We start from the raw sequence: 25,137 nt of genomic DNA, 5'->3' as shown, positions 1-25,137 counted from the left end.
ATTAGCATGTGACACGGGACAGCAGCCAAAGAGAACAGTGGCCAAGCTTGAAAGGGAATTAGGCAGCATGAGTAAACAGGACTTTAATAGCAAGCAGCAGCAGGGAGGGAGGGAGGAATTGCTCCTTTCTTATGTGTATTTTTAACTTAGGTATATGTGTCCAATGAGTCCAGCAAAATGGAAAGATGTTTCAGTTACAAAAAGTCTAGGTAAATTTATTTTCTGCAGCACAGCAGAACTGAAAACCACAAAAAAGGCAGAGGAAATAAACCTCTGCACAATTGAATTTCTTTTTTTTTAAAAGAGATGGGTATGGCTTCCACCATCACTCCTCTGTTTCTGTTATTTCCCTTGCCCCCACCCTGTTCTCCTCTAACAGTGATGCAAACTTACTTTTCAGGGAGAATGACACCAGAATGAGTTGGGTAATTTCAATCCATGCGGATCAGCTGACACAAGACGTTTTATACCGCAAGTAGGGAGGAGGGAATGTACTTTTTGCATTGAGGGCAGGAAAATATGACTTCAGAGCAGCAAATACAAGAAGAAAAACACACACAGAGAAAAACATATTCATCTGTGCGGCTCTGCACCACTGATTTCTTGTGACTCACACATACCTGGCATCTGCTTAGTCTCTGCCTTCCCTGCATGCACTTTAAAAAAAAAAATCAAAGGTAGAGGCATTCAGCAACTGGGAGAGGGGAAGGCGGAATCCTCCTCCTCCTTCTTCTTTAAGAGAAATAAAAACTCTCATCCAAGAGGCTAGGAATGAGGTTTTGTGGATGCACCTCCTTGGTCTAGACAGCTGTGTCTTGTTGGTTCCAGAAAATAAGACATACAAGTGGTGCATCTTTTAGTGCTTGGTGCTAAGCGCTCACTACTCAAAAGGACAGCAGATGGTCTCATCTTACCCATTTTGTACTTGGCTACACATATTTTGGTGGAATTTCCTGCCAGTAAAGCGTTGGCAAGACTTATCCATGCCATCTTTTAGATGTCTCCTTAAAAAAACTTGTGTTATTTAGACAGACCTTTGCAATGTGAATTTATTTTTACCAACCAGTGTTTATTGATGTATTTACTGACATTTTTATTTATCCAACTGTAATTCTGTATGCTGTATATCACCTTGCTGTGTTTTTATAAAAGTGTGGTCTATAAATGTTTTGATAAATAAAAATAAAATAAATCCAGAAGTAGTAGACAGCGGATAGGTGCTCTCTCATTCCTCTTATATATAGCCAGCGAGTATGTGGGCACAACAACACTTTTGTTTAGTGGCGCTGTTCCTTCCCCATCTATTTTACTAACAGCTTTTGTGTGTGCCAAGACAAACCCTTTGTGTGCCTTAAGAGCGATAATGGAAATTGTATCCAAAACAGCCAGTCCGCACATTTATGTCACTCCTACTATAAACAAATACACACAAAATGCCATAAAGCCGCACCCAGATGACCAGGCATACATGCACATCAACACTATTCCTCCTGACAGCCCTGCTTAAAGTTCCCACAGAGAGAGACACTAAAAAGGTCCATTCCCTTTTGAGGTAACAATAGGAAGTTTACATTTCCAAACCTGGATAAATTCTCTCACGGCCTGGTAGGGTCTTTTCCCACCTATGCTCAAGAGAACACATTTAAAAACACTTCAGTGTTTCTGTGACAGTTGTATGGGTGCAGCCTGGTAAACAAGCTACCCAACAAAAGGAACAGCAGGTGCTCCTTCCATGGGCCTCCTTTGTAGCTTTTAACTAAGCATCTGCTGCTTAACAAGATTCAGGGTGCTTCTGAGGCCTGCCCCTCTTGACAATAACTCCAGCTGCCACAAGTGGATAATCTCTGGCTGGGCCAGAAGGCTGCAGCCTCTCCACAGCAATGACGGCTAGCCAGTCTCCAAGGCAACCATGATGCAGAAGGGCAAGCGGGCAGTGTTCGCGAAGACTGGGACGGCAGGAGTGACAGCGGCCCAGAGAGCCATTGAGCTGGGCTGGATAACTACATCTTCATATATAACAGCCCTGCCTGCCCCACTCCAGTGTCCATTCATAAAAAGATGGCTGGTGTTTCAAAATGGTGGAAGTGCGAAGCTTGTGTATACAAGGCATGAATATATCCTGATGGGCAATTTCTAGTAGCAATAGAAAAGGGCTGGTACCATTAAAACAAGGCACTTAATACTAGGGCCCAGACAGTGCAAGAGACAAGAGCTCTTCACCTGGATAAAGAACTTTGGTCATCGAGTTCGGCATTATGGTTCTTTTCTGACCCTGTCACATGAGCTGCACTTGCATGCACACATATATAAGATGTGTCAGCTACTGATAAATAGAGAACATGATGTAATGGAAACTTACTGTTGTGATGAACCTGTACAAGGGCTGTCGCCTTTCTGTGTATTTCACTGTGATAGGACTTAGGTCATAGCGAAACCAGATGGCTGGAATGATGCGGCCTGTATGGCTGTACGCTACGTACTCCTGAAAAAGATTCATATAAGGTAGAACTGAGTTACAATCTCCATTTGGAGATGGTTTGGTGATGCCATCTGAAAACCACCTTGCCTAGGATTACCTAAGGCGGAACCTTTTTCTGCTGAGGGTTGTATTCCTTTTGGGATAATTTGTTGAGGGCAGAGCAGGATCTGGTGTTGGCCAGAGTAAAAAGAGGCTGGGGAATCTCATATTTTATCTGTCACCCCTTTTCCCTCTCGGATTTTCCCTCATTGCCACTCACGTGAAATTAGTCAAAGAGTCATATGTGGCCCTCAGGCTGCAGGTTGTCCACCCCTGACCTAAGGACCTCATAGTACAAATGAAATTTGAACTAGGGACTTTGTAGTTTACAGATCAGTCTCTTAGCCACTATGTTACACTAGCTCATAATGGATTAGTGGTGGGACAAATGACAAGCTCATTGCACATTCTAAAATGTCTGCTCAAAATGGCCATTAAAAAAGGTAAAGGACAACATAATAAGGTTACTATCTTATACTAGAAGTTGAAAAAAATCATGCCTGCACCTCAAAAAGAACCCTCTGGCTGCCTTGAGACTGGGAAGAAACAGTTTCATTTTTTTTTTCCTGAATCCCATCCAATTGGGATAGATTCAAGCAACCTTTCTGCTCCTTCCTGAGCTTATATTTAGCAGCCACCTCACTTGGATATTCATGCACACCCAGCCCACATTTGGAGACCTTGATGTATTATTATTTTTTTAAAACAGCATGAAAAATTCTGAGCAGCTCAATATTCTGAAAACACGTCACATCGAAGGAAACACCACATGTGGGTATCTATCCTAAGTTATTCATGCTGGATTGAAAAGAGTAAGTACAATAAAAAGGTGTTAACCTCCTCCACTCGAAAACAAGCCATTTTTCTCCAGACCCTCAACCTTATATTGCCTTACTGCTTGAAAAGTGGGGTTCTGAGGGGTAATTAATGGGAATAGAATATATACAGCCCCCCTAAAATTCATGAACCCAACCATGCTTTAGGCATACATCAGGGGTGGGGAACCTCTGCCTCCGCAGACGTAGCTGAACTACAATTTCCATTAGCCCTGGCAACCATGGCATAACCAGGAATGGCGAGAGTTATAGTTCAGCAACATCTGGAGAGCCCAAGGTTCCCTACACTGGCTATACAGGATTACTGATAGCAAATCAAGAAGTAGGAAATAGGTGAATCAATCTGTTTTCAGTCTGTGTCTCTTTCACGGGTATCCACCTGTGAGTCCATTCTGTCCCATTCGGCGTTAATCAGCCATAAAATAGCTACATGAAAATGCACATTTGAACACATTTCAAAGTGTAATTTCGAAACCTACTTTCTCTCCAAACATGCACTTCTAAAATACAGTGGTACCTCGGGTTATGTACACTCCGGGTTACGTACTTTTTGGGTTACGAACTCCGCTAACCCGGAAGTGCAACCTGGCACGCACGCGATTTGCGCATGCGCAGAGCGTTTTTCGCGGGTTTTTTGTTTTTGTCTGCGCATGCGCAGAACGAATTGTTCGGGTTATGTCCTTTTCGGGTTATGTACTGTAACCCGGAACAAATTAAGTACGTAACCCAGGGTACCACCACCACCTTTCGAAATAGGAAGAAGAAGAAGAAGAGTTTGGACTTGATATCCCGCTTTATCACTACCCGAAGGAGTCTCAAAGTGTATGCATTTTGGTAAGCTTTTTGAGCAGAGAACTGCATCTGGTGGATTATGAAGTTTCAACCTAGGAGTTGTGGATCAGATCAGATCAAATTCCTCAAGCATCCTTAGTATGCAATGGCACCTCCCTTTCATTATCAGTTCTTCGCTTTTCCAGCAGGGGCTGCTATTGCACTCACTTAAAGCACAGGAAGCACAACTGAAGTAAGAGCAACAGTAGAAATGGGACCTACACAGTAGGGTGTGCTGCATCAAGCACTTTCTAGCAAAGGATATACTACTGCATGCTTACCTTACTGGCTACAGTATATTGGTATGAGTACCGTTGCTTGCCACTCATGTCTTCATACACCGTGGGAACAATTTTCAATATATAATCATAGGATGCAAGGGCTGTGTAAACAAGAGAGAAAGCTGAAACCCCAAAAAAATCACACCACAAGACTATGCTCGGAAATGCATCCCTGAAACAGGCAACTTTAAAAGTGCAGCTTCTTCTTCTTCTTTTAAAATATTTTATTAAAGTTTTCTTGATTTACAAAGGTATGCGCAATGTCTCTTTTTTCAAGTTACATTTTCCATAGGTCAGTTTCATTTGTTGAGACATTATGGTTACATTAGGAAGAAAAAAAGGGAGGAGAGGTGGAGGGGGCCATGGGACAAATAGAAGACGATACCTTCACTCTGGTATGGCTCCCCTTCATCACATACACAGCCCAACAAGACAACAACAAGAATCCACCAACAGCGTATGAATCAACATGATTTTTGTGGGTGAGCTAAGAGTTTGTTTGGACAATGGGTGAGAACCCAAAGGCTGAGAGGGAGGGTGTGTCAGAAGGAAAAAGAATTGATATTGATTGATATATATTAATAACTTTGTATTGACATTTTCATATGTAACTGTGTATTTTTGTAACATTTTGTTTTAAGATGTCTATTGCTGCTTCAGTTTTTTTGTATGCTGCTCAGATATATTTTTAATATATTAAGTGGTACAGAAATTAAATATTCAATTGATCAGTCAATCAGAAGGATACCATGGTCAATGGTATCAAAAGCCACTGAGAGGTCAAGGAGAATTAACAGGGGCACATTTTCCCCTGTCCCTCTCCCAACAGGGGGCATCCTATAGGGTGACCAAAGCAGTTTCTGTGCCAAAACTGGACCTAAGCACCAATTGAAATGGATCTAGAAAATTAGTATCCTCCGAGGGCTGGCTGACAGGGTGAGCACAATACTCCAGGCTGGAGAGAGGGCTGGCACACTATATAGTATATTTCCCTACACTCAGTCCTTCCCATTGGGATTAAAACATTCAAGCCCTATTTTTATTTCATGTATCCTTGGCAGTGGTTGCTTTCATGGATAATCAAGCCAAAAGTAGGAAAGCAACCACTCGGTCTCAACATCACCTGACAGCACAGAGAAAGAATGTCCTGGGATGAAGCCTTTAAATACATGTTCATGGGGCAGAGAGGAAAATAGGGGGCCAGTGTTTCCCTCTGCTGTGTGTTTCATGGAGCAGGAAATACACTGCAAGTGATGCTAAGATGTAGAGCAACACATACAGACTGCAGAAGTGTTCTACATGCCCAATTTACCATAGACTAACTCATGACAGCCGATAAGTAAACACAGAGGAAGGAAATACCAAGAATTAAGATGTTGGTTAGGATCAGGCTCATTTCCTGGCTATGACACAGGTGCCCTTAAAGACCTTGCAAGTCTGTCTCTCTTTGCCCTGCCTTCTTTCTGTATCTAGGTATTTATATCAAATATTTTCGAGTCACTTTTCCACTAAAAGTCACTAGAATGGTTATATACAGCCAAAATTAAACTGCTAAGAAAGAATACATTTTTTTAAATGGAGGGTAAGGAACAGCCACAGCAGGGCCTCTGAAGCTGAACTTAAAAGATCAGTCAGCTTCACAGAGACCACTCAGTACCCAAAGTCTCTAGGATGTTTAGGAATCATATAGCCATGGCGGAGGAGCACACCAACACTTCAGAAGACCAACTGTTCCCTGTAACTTTTGTTATAAGCAGGCAAACTATGTTGTTGTTGTTTTTAAATCTGGGCCTCTTTGTTCTATAGTCAAGGAAATGGGGAAATCAAATTAATTTATCCCTATAGCCACTGTAAAGCCAGAGAGTTCCAGAAAAACATCTACTTCTGCTTCATTGACTATGCAAAAGCATTTGACTGTGTTGACCACAGCAAACTATGGCAAGTTCTTAAAGAAATGGGAGCGCCTGATCACCTCATCTGTCTCCTCAGAAATCTGTATGTGGGACAAGAAGCTACAGTTAGAACTGGATATGGAATACCAGTAACTGATTGGTTTAAAATTGGGAAAGGAGTACGACAAGGCTGTATATTGTCTCCCTGCTTATTTAACTTATATCCAGAATTCATCATGCGAAAGGATGGACTAGATGAATCCCAAGCTGGAATTAAGATTGCCGGAAGAAATATCAACAACCTCAGATATGCTGATGACACAACCTTGATGGCAGAAAGTGAGGAGGAATTAAAAGAACCTTCTAATGAGGGTGAAAGAGGAGAGCGCAAGATATGGTCTGAAGCTCAACATCAAAAAACTAAGATCATGGCCACTGGTCCCATCACCTCCTGGCAAATAGAAGGGGAAGAAATGGAGGCAGTGAGAGATTTCACTTTCCTTGGGTTCCATGATCACTGCAGATGGTGACAGCAGTCACGAAATTAGAAGATACCTGCTTCTTGGAAGAAAAGCAATGACAAACCTAGACATCTTAAAAAGCAGAGACATCACCTTGATGTCCGTATAATTAAAGCCATGGTTTTCCCAGTAGTGATGTATGGAAGTGAGAGCTGGACCATAAAGAAGGCTGATCGCCGAAGAATTTATGCTTTTGAATTCTGGTGCTGGAGGAGACTCTTGAGAGTCCCATGGACTGCAAAGAAGATCAAACCTATCCATTCTTAAGGAAATCAGCCCTGAGTGCTCACTGGAAGGACTGATTCTGAAGCTGAGGCTCCAATACTTTGGCCACCTCATGAGAAGAGAAGACTCCCTGGAAAAGACCCTGCTGCTGGGAAAGATTGAGGGCACAAGGAGAAGGGGATGACAGAAGACGAGATGGTTGGATGGTGTTCTCGAGGCTACCAACATGACTCTGACCAAACTGCAGTGGAAGACAGGCGTGCCTGGCGTGCTCTGGTCCATGGGGTCACGAAGAGTCGGACACGACTGAACGACTGAACAACAACAATAGCCACTGTAATATTATTTGATAACAACCCAACTATATAAAGAACATAAATATAAACTGTAACAATTTTCAGAGGGGTGGCAGTGCTAGTCTGCTGTGACATGATAAAAAGATAAAGGTGTCTGAGCGCCATAAAAAGACGAACAAGATTTGACGTATGTTTTTGTGGACTAGAGTCCACTTCGTCAGATGTATGCAGCGTAATCCTCAGCTGCAGACTACATTGGTCTATCTCACACACTCCAAACACGCACACAAAGGGTGGGTCTGAACAGAGACAACAGTTTCCTTTCCCACTACAGATGTCAATTACCTCATCATTACCAAGCTGATTGTTTTATCGCCTATGACTACCACTGTAAAAGGATCACCGTGCTTATCTTGCATACATATATTCTAGCTCTAACTGGATTGTCACTATCTGCCATTTTTTTTGCATTTCACTTCTCTATGACCTCACTTTCATTACAGCCTCTAGTTCACAAAAAGTTTATAAAATTTGTTAGTCTCTAAAGAGCCGTACACTCTTTGGCTGTGTATATACCATACATTTAAAGCACATGACTCTCCCCCGCCCCCGGCAAAGTCTTGGGAACTGTAGTTTACCACTCACATGGCACCCTTGACAAACTACAGTTCCCAGGATTCTTTGGGAAAAGTCATACCTTTTAAATATATGGTGTGTACACAGTTTTCATGTCCCTGGAATTAAATAAAATTTGGCTAGCTCCTACCTTCTTGCCAATCAAGGCGTCTTACTAACCCCAGATAAGGCCCTGCAAAACACAAGAGTGTACAGTGGTACTTCTAGTTGCGGACACAATCTGTTCCGGGGTGCCGTTCACACCCCCCAAAGTCCACAACTAGAGTGGCGCTTCTGCGCAAGCACGATAGAGCGTTTTTGCACATGTGTGAAGCGCGCAGAATGCTTCTGCACGTGCGCCAAAACCCAGAAGTATACACTTCTGGGTTTGCCACGTTCGCAAGCCGAAAAGATGCAAAATGAACCTAACGCAACACAAGGTCTGACTGTACGTACGGTTTGAGCTGAGCTTGTCTGCTCCCTCCAAAGCATTGAATGCTCCATGAATGTTCTGGACCTGGAGAGGGAAAGAGCATAGAATTAACATTTGTATTACGTTTGTTCTTTTATACTTCCAGAGACAACCTAGCTTATAACAATGGAAGCTTCAACACTGCAAGTAGAAGGAGAAGCAAGGAGCTTAAAGTCATTTTGTGCAATTTAATTTGATGTTATTTCTCATCCTCTCTGGGCAACAGGTTTTTCACATTTGCACTGACCTTGCATGTGAAATATACTACAGTGCAGCCTGTCAACACAAGTAAAGAACTTTGCAAATAGCAGAGCTCTTTCTCACTCTTTTCCAATAGTCCTAAGCCTACAAACCACCCAATATAAGAAAAACCTCACAGACCAACAATGGGACCAGAAGACAGAAGCCTTTCTCCACCTAAAGAGATGAGGCAAGTGGCCACTAGGGAAAGGGCCTTTCAATAGTAGTGCCCCAGTTATGAAATGTCCTCCCCAGTGTGGCTCACCTAGTAACATACACTAAAGCTATGTACACATTAGCAGCTTAAAATGCAGCAAGGTCACCGCCCCACCCGCCATTTTCTAAGTCCCATTTTCACATTACTCTCTACACACACAGAGGTGTCTTCATCTGATGCAAAGTACCTTTTTCGTTTTCCCATACCAGCAACCTTCCTCCCCGCAAACTTCTATTCAATGAAACTGTCGTCTACACATGTGCAGACATCTGCGCATGCACAACAGCTGTCTGAAATGTACCCACCGCAGCTTATCTGCAGCCGACAAATTCAAATCAGATGGAAGCTGATTTGAGGGGAAATGCATCAAACAAAAGGATTTCTCTAGAAACTGCAAGATACATTTGGATTGCAGCTAACTTCATGTGCGCTCGGCCTCAAACACCAGAAGTAGGAGTGCACTGAAGCCTGATATGTATCCAGTGCACTCTGATTGCTGGTCTGTGAAGCTGGGTACACAGCATTAGCCACAATATACACCTATCCTGTCGTCTCTTGAGAAACACTGCACTTGGAAGTGCTTCCCCCCCAAACCAGCTTCAATCCAATCCGAAAATGTAAGCCAAATGAATACATCTACACCCCTCTCCACTCACTGGTGTGGACAGACAGTGGGCGACTTAGAAAGACAACCAACAATTCTGATGTGTACAATGACAGACAAATGAAATTTGAAATGCAGCTTAAAAAAACCCTCATTGTTTTATACATAACGTATACACGACCCAAGATGTTTTCAATGCCAAATAAATGTATTTTTTTTAAAACCCAATATGCTTTATTCCTACAAACCTGCCCGGGTTTTGAGATCTCTGGGGGAAGCCTTTCGCTTGGTCCCACCACCCTCACAGGCATGCTGGGTGGGAATGCGGGAGAGGAACTTCTCAATGGCTGCTCCCAAACTTTGGAACTTCCCCACTAGAGAAGCTAGACTGTCTCTCTCCTTGCTCTCCTTCCACCAGCAGGTGAAGACTTTCCCCCCCAAACAGGCTTTCAAGAACTAACTGCTTTTAATGAAAGGGCTTGTGCTGTGCTGTTTTTATTGTAATTATTGGTATGTTTTAAACAGACTTTATATATGTGTATAGTTTTAATTCTATCAATGTTTAATTGTATTTCAATGATCAGTTTATGTCTTTAGAGGTTCTTGTTTTTATCTGTAAGCTGCTTTGGGTCCTGTCAGGAAAAAAGGTGGCGTACAAGTAAATAAATAAACAAACAATAACGTCAATGCTTTAGTGTAGTCTTGTCCTTGGAGCAATTATTTTTAGCAGGGAGCTTAAATGCTGTTTTAGAATGATTATATGTTGTGTGTGCTTTTACATAGGCATTCTTATTAAACTAATACGACAAATTTAATAAATTAGAATATTCTATTGTTTTAAACTTTGTGTGACTACCTTATGTTTAATGGGTGGTCAATAAAAATCAAAACATATAAACAATATAAAATTAATGGAAACCCACAAAACACCTCCTTCATTATTAGTATTCACATCACCCCCAGTTCAGCTTCCTTGTAATTACACACAAGCCTCATGCAATTACAACAAAAGGGGCAAGTGACACAAGGGTGACAAATGTAACTGGATGGCACATCTGGGTCTTCTATGGTGCTACTCAAATTATTAGCATCGAGAGGCTTTACCCTGTACCAAGTGACACAGTGACAACTGAAGGATTATACAGAAAGATGACCGCAACTCTTTCTCACAGGACCTCATTCACAGATGTGCTATCAGAACAGCTTAATAAGAATCAGCATTTCTGAACAGAGCTGATCTCAGCTCTACGGGTTAGGGGAGTTCATCTTCCCCCAGGAGGGCAGAATTATATGCACAGTCTTGTCTGAAATATGTAGCGTTCATCAAAGATAGCGTGCTACCGGTAGAATTAATTCAAGGCCATTATTTGATTCAGGTCTCATGACTTCAAGTCTTGAGGACAGAAAACCAAAAAGGGTTCTTTTGGTACAACTTGAAGGTAGCTTTCTTTCTCTAATACTTACTTTCTTACTTATTAAATACATTTATATCCTGCCCTTCCTCCCAAAGAAGCCCAGGGCAGATACAATTAAAAAAATTTTTAAAGCACAATTAAAAGCATCTAAAACATTTAAACAACAACAGACAACGTAAAACATTTTTTCAAAATTAAGAACAGATGTGACCAAATAATATATCTGACTAGACCCACTGGAACAGGAAAGTTTTCAGTAGGTAGAGCAAAGGCACCTACCTATTGTCAATTACGCCCTTACAACATTCAAATGGTCAATTTCCCCCCACACTTCAGAAAAGTCAGCTAATGAGCTTTCATCTAACACTCACGATTCACAGTCAGAATTTGTAAGAGTAGGCTAGATGGACAAACAGTCTGACTTCTTGTAAGGCAGGTATCTGTGTTCACTGAAGTAAAAAACTTCAGCATGGCAGTAACTGCTTTTTCCCCATGCCATAATATTCTACAGGTGAAACGAGCAAGGCAACCGGCATGGTGAAGGACAGGTGTGGGTGGGTGGCCACGCATATGGAAACACCAGCTTGATTCAGGAACAAAATGTACACATAGGCAGCAGGTATTTTCTGAAACCAATTTGGAAGGGGTGAGTTCAGGTTCACCCACTGCAGAGGTGTGCCTGAGCATTACATAATGGAATCACTCCCAAGGTGCTTTAAGGAACGTGAAGGCAAAATCCAGTTAGATCTTAAAAGCTGCTGAATGACGCTGCTGGTTCTGTGATGGCGTTTTGAGGATGTTTCCACATTTTTAGCTTACTGATATTATTTTTAATGGTGGTATTGTACATTGCTGTTGTACGGCAAGCTGCCTTGAGTGCCCACAGATGAGCCAAATAAGCTGATATTTTAATGGTTCTCATGGAACCTAAGGGCAAAAACCAGACAAGTGTTAGAAAGGTTTTTGAGGAATAGGTGTGTGCAAAGCAAGTGTAATGAAATGCCTGTGTTGATTATCCAAAATTGCAATGAGAGTATGGTTTTAAAAGCATGGCTGGTACGTGTGGTGAGTAGGTGGTGATGGCAAATACTACTGCAACTCTTGCGAAGTGAAGTCTTTGAAAAGTAGGTGAAGAGGGTGGTGTACAGTGAGACATCCCCATTGTGAAACTGAGAGTTATGTAACAACATTACAGAGGATACCGGCCATGGGGCAAGTATGTGCTTTTCCTCAACCAAAGCCGATTAGAAAGAGAGAGATGGTAAAGGAAACCTCTCTTTCCAGCCTTTGCTCTCTGTAAGAGCATAGGAATAGAGGAAGGATTGTAGCAGCCAGTGTGGTGTAGAGGTTAAGAGCGGTAGACTCGTAATCTGGTGAACCGGGTTCGCGTCCCCGCTCCTCCTCATGCAGCTGCTGGGTGACCTTGGGCTAGTCACACTTCTCTGAAGTCTCTCAGCCCCACTCACCTCACAGAGTGTTTGTTGTGGGGGAGGAAGGGAAAGGAGAATGTTAGCCACTTTGAGACTCCTTCGGGTAGTGATAAAGTGGGATATCAAATCCAAACTCTTCTTCTCTTCAAACTGAAGTCCCCATTTTGCTGGACTACAACTCCAGTCCTCCCAGAACACTGGCCATGTGACTGTTGGGATGATAGGGGTTGTAGGCATCAACATATGGGGAATTGAGTCTGGGGAAGGAGCACTAATGAGTGACATGGTAACGTTCACAACAGTTGAATCCAAACCTCAGCAATATAGTAATCCCTGCCGGCACCTGGGGTGGGGCGTTTTTTAAGAGATTGCCCAAAGTCTTTCAGCTTTTTGGCGAAACGTTGCCTTGAGGAACATCGCCTAAACTTAGCTGGCTTCTTGAAGGACAGGCAGTGGCTGCACCCATGCTGCCCAGCTATCCCCGTGATGCCCTGCAGCCCACCTGCCACCCTCCGTGATGGCTGATGCACCCCATCCCCGTCCCCTTACTCCACTACTGCCAAACCTTCACTACTGAAAACATCTAGATTTGGGAAAGGGTATGGAAGGAGACAATGAACTGTCTGTGCTGACTCCTCCTACTTTTGAATGAAATACTTCTCTGCTACAGAGACAAAGCAGTGTCAGGTGGTTTCTCTGACAGTCCATATTCCCAAGGATATCACTCCCACATGTGTCACCAAGGCACAACCACACATATATAGTAGTGCGAATGTCACCAACTGTTCCTAAGATATCGGAATAAATGCAGAACGGAAGAGAATAAACCAGGCAGCGAGCCTCCCCTGGCAAATGTGAATGAGCAGAGAGCCCACTGAACAATTTATAGAATAAGGAAGCTACAGCCTGAGCCCTTTACACTAGCAAATGATTTGAAGCACTGCAGCATGCTCTCGCCACCAAAAAATGCAGCCCACTGGCTTGTTTTACTCGTAATTTTTATTGGGTTTTCAAAATAAAAGTACAGAGCTTAGAAAAGGATAAAAAAAGAAACACAGAATATACCAACTGTCAATAAAAGGAAGGAATGGATGGTATGTAATCCAACATAAAAAGGCTGTTGTTGCAACTGATGCTTATTAATGTAGTTGTGCCTCATAAGTCGAATAGAATCCGCTTCGGAAACCCATTCGACTTCCAAAACGTTTAGAAACCAAGGCGTGGCTTCTGATTGGCTGCAGGAAGCTCCTGCAGCCAATCAGAAGCCACGTCAGTCGTTCGGGTTCCAAATAACATTTGCAAACTGGAACACTAACTTCCCGGTTTGCGGTGTTCGGGAGCCAAAACGTTTGACTTGCAAGGCGTTCAGGATCCAAGGTACGACTGTATATTGTATTATGAAAGTGGATTTTTATCTTATAATATGTATGTGCTTATAAGCACCAATCAGGTATACTGCTTTATTTTTTTGGCGGTGGGGTGGTGGTGGAATAAGCAGCCCTTTTCCAAATACTTTTACCTCTCACAGTAGATTACTTAAATATGTCAGACTGAAAACGTAACCTCTTCACCCTCTGGAACCTTTTATGCCACATACGAATTCAACAACATACATAAAAGTTTAACAGTTAGCAAGTGTAGCTTCTATTGCATCCTCTTAAGAGATGTCTTAACTCAAGACTCACCTGTAACTTGTCACCGAAGGTTAGTTTGTGGATGACGTGTGTCATGTCAGGATTCTGAGGCTGTGCAGTGGCACTGTGTGTTGATACGTGAAAATTACCTGGAACCTAAGAGCAGGCAAGAGTTCAGCATTTGTAAAGCTTTTAAGTTCTCAACACAGACCAAGCTGAATGATGGGGAACACAAGGTTAAGACTGGTGGCTTACATCATTTGGCCTCCAACATCTATTACAGACCAATGAGGATTTAAAACCTTACAATGCTTTCATCAAGGAAAGGGGTTAGTCACAGGCCAGATTCAACAATAGTCACAATAATCTACTCTCAGTCTAGAAGACTGCTATAATTGACCACTCACTCATCAAAGGCTCAGAGATCTGGAGCATTCTTGCCTCCTCCCCTAAATCAAATGAAATATTTCTCAAGCTCCATCTGAGGATCCATGGACCTCCCACACGATGGCTGCAATTTTGCATCAGTTGCTGCGCTACAGGAGTAATATTGATTCAAGATTATCACCCACCACATAGCCCTGAGCTCCTGGTTCTGCACTCAAGTGCTAAGCTAGAAGGATGGCAAGCTCCACCCCCCACCCCCCAAGATAGGAAATGGCTGTGGGAAATATATGCTGTGCTAACATTTCTTCTGGTATAGAGCAGGCTGCACTTCTTGCATTGGCCCTGTGAATCATTCCCATCTGCACATCCCATCACCAAGAGAACTGCCATGAAGCTGCACCCACATTTCACCTTCAAATAGGCACCTTTGTTAACAAGAGGGTGAAATACTGCCACCACCCAGTTCTTCGTGCTGCAGTTCTTAGACATTTTGAATTCCTACGGTAAGACTCTCGCCTAGCACAAAGACCTTTGGCTCTCCTTAAACTATGATTTATGTTCTTCGTTACATCCCTCATTTCAAGATGTTTTGTCCCTGATCTTCATGACCATCTCAGTCTATGACAACTGTAGGGAAAGTCTTCTGGCCCACTGCCTCCAAGACCATGTGCCAAAACATGCAAGTACAGCCACAGCTTAAATCCAAACAACCAGCCCGGCACGCGCTGAAGCAGCTGGAACCTCACACAACCTCTCCTTTTGCTCCAGCTGCCATAGACTTGATTTGAAGACAAAATAGCTAGGTAAGGGACAGAGAGATCTGTAATGGCCATTATCACTGGATGCCCTGGCAAGTGCCAAGAGGGCTCTTCAGCTGAAGTAGATTTTAAATGGATTCTTTTTTTTTAAAATGACAATCAGGCTCCAGCTTTTATATTGGCCCCTTCCCAAACATGCTTTTTCTTTACAAAATTTTAGTACACATAGTTCCTGAATGCACAGATTTCAGCTAAGAACTCTGGTTACCATGACAATGTTGAGCAGTTAGGCTCTGATGTTAATTGTGATTAGATCACTCTGGGATCAGCAGGCTTTCAGGGATTGTTACAAATGGAACTGCATCACAAAGCATTTTAAACAGAATCCCGTTCAAGCACTACTACAATAAGGAAGCAAGTAGAAGGGGGGACTGTGTGTGTTGGAGGGGGGCTTGCGTTCATCTTTTTTTGGCTTCTCTACATCATAGAAACTGCTAGTTCACTGTCCTGCAAAGGGTGGAGCAAAAACTACACTGGAGATGGTCACAGTAAGTACCCACCAATTAAACTTTGAAATAAATCTGATTTCATATAGTTAGTTGCACTTTTATAGATTATATAATTTTATGGTACACTGCCCTGTGTTCTCTTAGTAGAAGAGAAGAAATTTTCATTCATTCATTGCTGCTGCTGAGCCCAATGACTCATTGGGTGATAAGAGCAAGTTGCTCTGCATAGGACTCTTCCTCCTTAGCTCCATCTGGTCAAGGAACATAAGTGAACCTTGTGGAGAAGGGGAGATGCTTAGTAGAGAGTCTCACAACCCATCCTTGCGCAGCAGCTGCTCAACAGCCCCCCAGTGCTAGCAACTAGGTCTTACTATCTGACAGTTGCTTCCACCACCATCCTTCTGGGTCACCTACAGCCCCAGAAACAAAGGGGGAAACAGGATGCTCGATTAAGTGTTAAATCCCTGGTTCCTGGACCCACACACTTCATGCCTCTAGCCAATCCCTTGCAATTTACACAAGAGTATAAAGCCAGTTCTCTGCTTCTCCCAGAGAACTGGCCAAATTCCTGGCTTTACACACTCTGGTCTTAAAGACTTCCATTAGCATGAAACCCAAAGTGGTCTAGGCACATGGAGATTTCTGAATCCCAAGGGTGGCAATCACACTCTGCTTTCACTCGTCCAATTGTGAAACTTTATTAAGATTAAATAAGGAAGAGGGCAATAAGGTCCCACAGAATTATTAAAAACAGAAAGAGCTCAATGATTCCAAAAGCTGACTACTTCTGTCCTACTTACCACAGTGATCTCAGTCTACTTATGAGTAGGTAGCAAAGACAATCAGCTTCCTCTCTGAACTCTGATCATAGAAGGGTCCAAGCTGCAAGGGCAGATCTGCTTTTAAAGGTTCTCTCCCCTTCCCTTGGAGGGAAGACATCAGGCTCTTTCTGACCAATAAGAGCCAGGGTCTGTTTGTTAGGTATATCACACCTCTGTCAGGTACATATTGTCAGGTACATCACATACCCTTTTTGTATTTGAATAAAGCTGGGGAGGAGAACTCCAAGCAGCTTGACACTGGAAAGAGAAAGAAGAATGCCTACCTGTGACCATATACTCATAAACACTCCACTATAGTATTCGCATCAACCAGCTCGCTAGGGTCTACATGTCACCCAAAGCCTGTCCGTTCAGTCACTGGGAATGCCAGCTCACTGTGCAGTCAAATTACCCACAAAGGGGCTTACATCATTTAAAGTATCCAAATCCAAAACATTAATATCATTAATAACAACAAAGTCAGAGCCAGCAACAATGTCATCATAAAACCACACACGTACACACAGAAATAAGGAGCTACTCTTTATGAGAGGAGTGGCTCACATTTGGGGGGGGGGGCAAGGGCCTCACTGAAGCTTTGTCAATGCTCCAGGGGCCGCATTTCAAAGTGGGCATGGCCAAGGGCGCTATGCAGCCCACAGGTTAGCCACCTCTGCTTTGTGATCTTTCATTGAAAACTCTGGAGAAACAGAAGTTCTCTAAGGCCTGCTTAAAAGACACAAGGGATGTCTAATTCTGAAACCACTGAGGAGCATGCCACATTGCAAGTGCCCACCAGCCTGTGGGCTTTCACAGGCAAACACTATAGCAGGCTGACTGGCACAGATCTAGGGTAGACAGAGGAGCTCCTTTAAGAACTGCTGTCCCAAATCATTCAGGGCTTTAAAAGGTATTAAACAGCACTTTGAATCTGTCCCCCAAATACATGGGCAACTTGCACGACTGATACAAAAATTGGCGGGGTACATTGTTACCTCCTCACCATATTTTGAATCTGTTGATTTTGTACAGTACCTACAATGTGGGGTAAGCAAGCAAATAGCTCTTTAACACCAGGGAACTACTTACAAACATAATGGGAAAGAACACATCTAATTGTATTGTCGTTAAACCAAATCTAAGGTACTTCTCCTAACAAAATTCCACACCCAAAATAACACACAGCTGGAGGGGGTGAGGGATAAACAGTACTAAGGACACTTTTTCTTAGAAGCACAAAGAAAGCCTTAGACAGCAAATATACAATCCAACACAGGAGCTCTTTGTGTACTTTGTTATGTTTTAAGTACAGTATAAAGATTAAAAACTGCACAATCTACATAGACACGCAACTTGTTTTGCAGTTTGCTACAGTGGCTGATGACTGACACAAAAAAACAGCTGACGGGGGAAAGCAATCAAATAAAAACATTCACATATATTTTTGTACTGCAGCATAAGCAAGGGTAGGGCCTGCTTGTTATTTTTAGGTGTGCTCCAACATGAATTAGGAGGAAGAGGAAGCAGCAGGATTTTGTAGCCTGTGGTATAAAAATGAGGTGTGAATTGGGGTTACAGCCTTATTATGCTAGCAGTCACACACTCCCTCTCCCCCACCCAAGTGAAGTCATGGGCTGCCTTACATGGTCAGATTACCCAATGCTAGACACACCCGCCCAACAAAATGCGCACACCCCTTGCTGCTGGAAGAGAAACTTGGCCTCCACTGAGATGAGAGAAGTGAAAAAACGCATCTCCCACACCATCCACCTCTCTCTCTCTCTCTCTCTCTCTCTCTCTCTCTCTCTCTCTCTCTCTGGCATTCCTCAATGGCTGAGCACCTCTTGGAACAGAAGGGAGTTTGTGCAGAGTTGGGCCACAGCCCTTTGCACTGCAGTGACTCACATGCTGGCTGTAGAATGCTTTGGGAGGAGAAGAAAAGAAAACACGCTGACACTCTGAGCTCATCAACAAACCACAAAGAACTCAGAAGTGTTTTCAGCTCCCATGTTTACCAATGCTCCACCCCATGGCAACATGTCAGTGCAGCATTACTTCCTCTTTCTAGTGTGGTTTTGACCCCGCAAATACGCACCTCTCTTTGCTGCTTTCCGTTCTAACTAGGGCTGCTGCATTTAGTCAGCTAAATAGCTAGATTAACTGATCTAAAATGTACCCTTGACTAAATCAGGCAGCACGTTTTCTAAGATGTGTCATTTTTAAAAAAACAAAAATGTAAATATTTATGAAAACTATAGTAGCAGTTGGCATCTTAGAAAAGATTGTTTCACACAAAAGCGGGTACACTTCTATAGTGGTGCCTGCTGTGATTGGCTACTGTTAGAAAGAAGCCTTTGGTATGATCCAGCAGCGAACTTTTTATGTTCTTTTCACACATACATACACTAGCCTTTGCCAAGCTAGTGCCCTCCAGATATTCTGAACTACAGCCATGCTGGCTGGGGCTGAAGAGGGTTGTAGTCCAGAACATCTGGTGGGCATCAGGTTGGCACAGGCTCAGCAAACCAAATACAAACATTTTTCTCTTCAATGTAATAGTTTATGCATATGGTAATTCATGCAGATTTAAAAATCAATGAAATAAAACTCAACTCTTATTCAATTAAAATTTATTTACTATGGTAGCAGTAGTTCTTTGTTACTGCTTTTTAAACTACATCTCACGATTTACGTACACCAAAATTAGCACAAGAACAATGGCATTTGCTAGCAGGTAGACACACCAGCCAGTCATTTCCAAATAGCAGAATGGTGCATTTTTTTGCCAATAGGTGCTCTGGTTCTCTAATTCAAGACTGGGCTGCTGTGTTTATTCATAATTAGATTTGCTTCCAGAAAAAAAATTCTAATTTGCTGCCAGAAATAGTAATCTGGAAGATCTACTGACAACACACAATGCCCCTTACCACAATTGCATTAACATTCTGGTTCCTTGAAACAAAACATAGATATAGAACCCTCATTTATCCTGGAACAGTGCAGGCTGCCTCAGTTGCTTCCATAATGTCCTGCAGTGTATTCGGGGAGGGGGGGTTGCGGCATCTGTACCTTTAGACCTGGCTATGTAACCCTCCCAGCTCTCACAGCAGCGCAGCACCCAGAGACTTCACAACAATTTATTGTCAAATTTGCCAACGTTTCCCCAGCATGGATTATTCCAACTTGCCTTGTTGATGCTAAAATGGCCCTCGAATCTGCAGCCATCCCCATTATTTAGAGGAATTTTCATTGACTTGTCAATGTGGCCAACTTCATGTCTTCCCATTTCATCTTGGATATCCAGACCAATCACTATGTGTTTAGGAATCAGGGAGAAAGTGGGAAAAGAATGGGAGTATTAAAAATAACATACTACAAAGAAGGATACATGAATCATTCTTAAGAAACCTTTCCGATTTTAAAAAAAAATTAGAATACAAGTAAAATTATTTAATTAAGTCAGCAGTTAGGCTAATCAGAAAGCATAATCATCAGCAAGTTTCTCTTATCTCCCAAGTACTCCTTTAGTCATATATAGGCTCTGTTATCAGATGATTTGCAGATCTCCTGTTCTGAACTCAATAAGTACTCTAGGTGAACTGCATTATTAAGTATTTAGTGATTTGTTCCTAGGACATAGGTATCAATTCTTCTCTCCTGCTGCCTCTCATAGCAAGGTATGGGCCTTTTCTGTAGTGGCTCCCCATTTGTGGAGTGTTCTCCCCAGGGAGCCTCACCAGGCGCCTTCATTACATATCTTTAGGTGCCAGGCAAAAGTGCTTCTCCTCAACCAGGCTCTTGGCTGATTAACATCCCATGTCCTTTAACATTTTGGGGGGGGTGTTATTCGTTTGTTTTTGCTTTTGTTCTTATTTGTGTTATGTATTTTGCATTCTCATTTTATGGTTTTTTGTTGTGAACCGCCCTGTGATCTTTGGATGAAGGGTGGTGTACAAATTTAATCAATAATATCAATAATAACAAACAGCAAAAACAAAACAGCAGCAACAGGATAAAACACAGGAGCATAATAGGGACAGGTTAAAACAGTTCAGCTGATGTTTTGTAAGGCCTGGGAAAAGAAAGTTTAAAGAAGGATTTCTGCCTGGTGCCGGAAGACAGGTCCTAGGTGAGTCCCCCTGGGGAAGAATGTTCCAAAAATGCTTTTCTTTTACCTTAGGGACTATGTCACTTTAATACAGTGCCTTATACGCCATTGCCTAAATAAGTGTTTAGTAATAGCGGAAAGCAGCCATTCATAAAAGCAAGAATGCACTCTAAAGAGGACATTTTCTCCCTTTTTTCCTAGAAAAAGAATGGAAATGATTCATAGCAATCTGAACATGAATTATGAAGCCAACATAGTGGTTACTCAACCACTACTGGCAAACACAGCCGCAAAAAAAAAATGTACTCACATTCACAGTGCAGATTTGGCAAACTGATGTTCAAATTTACATCTATTTTACCACCACTCGTTTTGTCTGGATCATCCACGTAGAGCTCGTTAACGCTGCAGGGGAGAGGAAGATAGGTGGTTTCATTTTAGACGGAATAGTACAAAAACCATTATTTGCGAGAGACAGGAAGAGGAAATCTCCACAGAAAGAGAACAAAGAGGGCTTTGCTATAACATTGGTCATACAAGCTTCAAAGCCACATCATTCTTAAAAAACAAACAAACAAATCCTCCAAAAAGAGATATACAATGAAGAACTGCAGATCCAAAAGTAATTTAAAGGTATCTTGCTCTCAGGGAGAGGGGAATGGGTTTGAATATACAACGGTGTTAAACATAAAAAAAATGTTACCACCAAGCCCTCCTTGCCAGCCCAAGTAAAATTAAATGCTTTATAAATGAAATAATAATGTCAGGTGTAATATTGCCTCAATCAAAAGTCAGAGCATACAGTAACAAAAGTGAGGCCCAAGATGATGACATTTTAGCCACTGAACCAGAAAGTCAGAGTGACACTCTTCCTTTGGCTCTCTGTGAAAAACTGTACCTGAAATTACTGTTTTCACATTACTTAATTGCAAGTCCAGGCTTACATGAACTCTTCCATTTCAATTTTGGAATTACTAATTGAGCTAAGAGATCCTTGTGGAACATTTCTGTCCTGCCAGCTTATAAATGGAAGAGGGACAATCTTATATATGGTCCTCAAACTAAAAAGGTGCAGAGTGCACACTTCGTTCCCCCCAAATAGACATACACACTTGACATATCTAAACAGGGAGGAAGAGGGACTGCATCCACAGACCCACCCACCCACCCCACCCATACAAGAATCAGAAGAACCAATGTGGTGTAGTTGTTAGAGCGCTGGACAAGGACATGGGAGACCAGGGTTCAAATCCCCATTCAGCCACGAAGCTCTCTGGGTGACCTTGGGCTAGTCACTCTCTCTCAGCCTAACCTACCCCACAGGGTTGTTGTGAGGATAAAAGTGCAGAGGAGACGTGCTTGCATCGCCTTAAGGCAGGCATCCCCAACCTTCAGCCCTCCAGATGTTTTGGACTACAATTCCCATCATCCCTGACCACTGGGCCTGTTAGCTAGGGATCATGGGAGTTGTAGGCCAAAACTTCTGGAGGGCCGCAGGTTGGGGATGCCTGCCTTAAGGTCTCTGGAGCAAAGGTAGGATATAAATGTAAAAATAAGTAACAAATGAATAAGCTGGAATAGATCCAACTTGTAGAGGGGATGCAACCAGGAGACACAATCCTGCTCAGCCCACCAAGACCTCCATATTCTCAGAAATGAAGAGGCTTGATGTGCATTCATGGAATTCCAAGGATTAATTCTGTGCAAATATTTCCTCTTAAGACAAAAAATAGACAAGTATGACAGGCCATAACTCCTACAGGTAAATATCTATATCAGTAACATGAATGAAACCTATAAACACCTAACAAACTAACAATAACAAATACATGATGCATTAACGTAAAAAGGTAAAGGGACCCCTGACCATCAGGTCCAGTCGTGTCCGACTTTGGGGTTGCGGCGCTCATCTCACTCTATAGGTTGAGGGAGCCGGCGTTTGTCCGCAGACAGCTTCCGGGTCATGTGGCCAGCATGACAAAGCCGCTTCTGGCGAACCAGAGCAGCGCACGGAAACGCCGTTTACCTTCCCGCTGGAGCGGTCCCTATTTATCTACTTGCACTTTGATGTGCTTTCGAACTGCTAGGTGGGCAGAAGCTGGGACCGAGCAATGGGAGCTCACCCCGTGGCAGGGATTTGAACCGCCGACCTTCTGATCAGCAAGCCCTAGACTCTGTGGTTTAACCCACAGCGCCACCTGGGTCCCTTTAACACAGAGATCCATTAACATAGAGAGCTACAATTACAATATATAAAGGATTTGATTGGTATAGCATGAAGTACCCAGAAAACGAGAAATGATAACCAATTAGCATAGGAGTGAAGATCTGAGTGATGCACCTATTCCCATTACAGTCATCCTGGGTCACACCTTCTTTCTAGCAGGTCTTTCCCCATTTCACTTCTGCCTGTTGCCACCACTCCCCTTCATTCACTTTTGGCAATTATGTCTTTTTCAATTTATCTGACTTTGACCTTTTCCTCGCTGCATCTTTCACATTCATTCCTGACGACAGCTTCTGCTTTGAACAGGGGTTTCCAAATCTTGTCACAGAGAACCCTTTGTAAGTTGAGGAAATAAATACCCATGCCTTCTTATGTGTAACCAGGGGCGTAGCAAGGGGGGCATAGGGGGAGGAACGATCCAGGTTCCATAATGGAGGGGGGGGGGGACAAATTATCAAGGAACAATTACTGCCCTACTAGGGCGGTTCATAAAAAACTTTTTTTTAAAATGCTTGCTCCAAAGGTCTTATCTTACTATACTAGGGATTATATAGCTATATATGAAATTTCATGCATATCGGTTAATATATTGACCCTCCTCCACCAAAATAGCTGTTTACTTGGCTATTTTCCTATGTCATGAAGGCTGAAATTTCAGTTCAGTGGAGCACTTACTGTTCCCAACCCTAACCCTGTGGAAAGCCATCTAATTAGACTTTGATTTGATTTTGAGATGTTTTTAGGAGGTAATTTAATTATTGTTTAATTTATTCCAATGTTATGTATCTGATGTTAGCCACCCTGAGCCCGACTTCAGCAGGGAAGGGCGGGATATAAATTAAAGTTTTTATTATTATTGTTACTTGTAATTATTCCTTTGTAAGAAAATATGAAATAACGTAAAACCATTTTTGCGGGGGGGGGGATCAATGGGGAGGGTGTGACAAGAAATTTTCCGCACTGGGTACCACCTGACCTTCCTATGACTCGGGGGGGGGGTTACAATTTTTTTTTTAGCCCCCAGGTACCAATTTGCCGTGCTACGCCCCTATGTGTAACCAACACCAATGAAATGTATCATGTCTTAAATTTAATTCTATTAAATTATTAAAATTAATTGAACCAGTCAGTTGTTCCATATCCAGTTCTAACTGTAGCTTCTTGTCTAGTCAGGACACTGACTAGCAGGTAGCTAAAAATCTCCATCTCCTGACCTAATGAATACACACTGAGAAAAACCTCATACTTGTCCGGCAATTTTTCATACCTTCTAAGGTGGCCCACCTCACACTTCAAGAAGTTGAACCAAGTGCAGAAAATGGAGCACAATGCTTAATGAATAATGGAGAAGTTTGCAGTGAAATAGTTGACAGAAGCTGGGGGTGTTTGGCTAAAGTGTTTTCCCTGTTCATGGAGGGCACATTCCTCTCACTTTAGAGAGAGGGACAGAATTTCTGATCGAGTAACAGGTCACACTACAAGTTTTGTGAGGAAGATCATTAGTGTCAGGTCAACAAGTTCAGCATCGTGCTACTTTTCTTCAGTTGACTGCCTCACCTTTGCACAAGCAAACATAAGACCAATCCCTCTTAAATTTAGCCCGAGGAGCAATTGGTAAGCATTGCTCAACTTATTTTTTGAGTGATTAATAAGCATGACATGGGGTGGGGGTGGGGAACATGTCTGCTCACAGATGACCTAGTTTGCTGTTCCCTCACTACAGCTGTATGTTCTGATACGAAGAACTAAGCCTTCAAAATAATTTCTCATTGGCTGATTATGTAGTCCTTCGGATTAAGTAACACTGTCCTTCCAGATCCCAGGAGTGATGTCAACCAGGACAAGCATTAATCCTCATTAGCAATATACCGGTACCTATCTGCACTCAAGTAGTGCTTCCTGTGGGATGCCCATTTGCCAGACAGCCTGTTTCATAACAAAGCCTTGCTGCTTCCTTCTCATCTTCTTCTTCTTAGATCTATGAAATCAAAGCCACACCCATCCTGTCAGTTACATTCTGTTTATTAAAAAACAAAACAAAAAACAGCCTCTCAAAACTCACTCCAAAGCAGTCCAGCATTGCAGGTTTGACATTTATACTACTAGTGACTACAGGTAGCCAAGTCAACCTTAAGTGGGAAGCTTGTGTCAATCTGTAGTGTTCTTCAGGAACCTGTTTTGTGTTTTGCTTTCTTTCTTTCTTTCTTTCTTTCTTTCTTTCTTTCTTTCCCACAAACATCTATAAAACTTCAAGTGAAGTAACAATACAGCTCTACTGCAGTTTAGTCCTAAATCCCATG

The 25,137-nt window shown here is 42.5% G+C and overlaps 1 protein-coding gene across 2 annotated transcripts in view; it reads right to left on the bottom strand.

Moving 5' to 3' along the window:
- Positions 1-25,137, bottom strand: part of ERGIC1 (endoplasmic reticulum-golgi intermediate compartment 1) — a 74,065-nt gene that overhangs the window by 2,996 nt on the left and 45,932 nt on the right. For both annotated transcript variants that reach the window (XM_033139951.1, XM_033139950.1), the window contains exons 4-9: positions 20,921-21,015; positions 19,690-19,814; positions 14,079-14,183; positions 8,472-8,532; positions 4,467-4,567; positions 2,360-2,482 (exon numbers count right to left, since the gene is read on the bottom strand). In XM_033139951.1, coding sequence (XP_032995842.1) covers positions 2,360-2,482; positions 4,467-4,567; positions 8,472-8,532; positions 14,079-14,183; positions 19,690-19,814; positions 20,921-21,015 — 610 coding nt within the window. The remainder of the gene's footprint in view (positions 1-2,359; positions 2,483-4,466; positions 4,568-8,471; positions 8,533-14,078; positions 14,184-19,689; positions 19,815-20,920; positions 21,016-25,137) is intronic.

Source organism: Lacerta agilis, chromosome 2 (genome assembly GCF_009819535.1).
Source record: "Lacerta agilis isolate rLacAgi1 chromosome 2, rLacAgi1.pri, whole genome shotgun sequence".
NCBI classification, from domain to species: Eukaryota; Metazoa; Chordata; class Lepidosauria; order Squamata; family Lacertidae; genus Lacerta; species Lacerta agilis.
The sequence above is the reverse complement of the archived record's forward strand: the minus strand, read 5'-3'. Positions and strand labels throughout refer to the sequence as shown.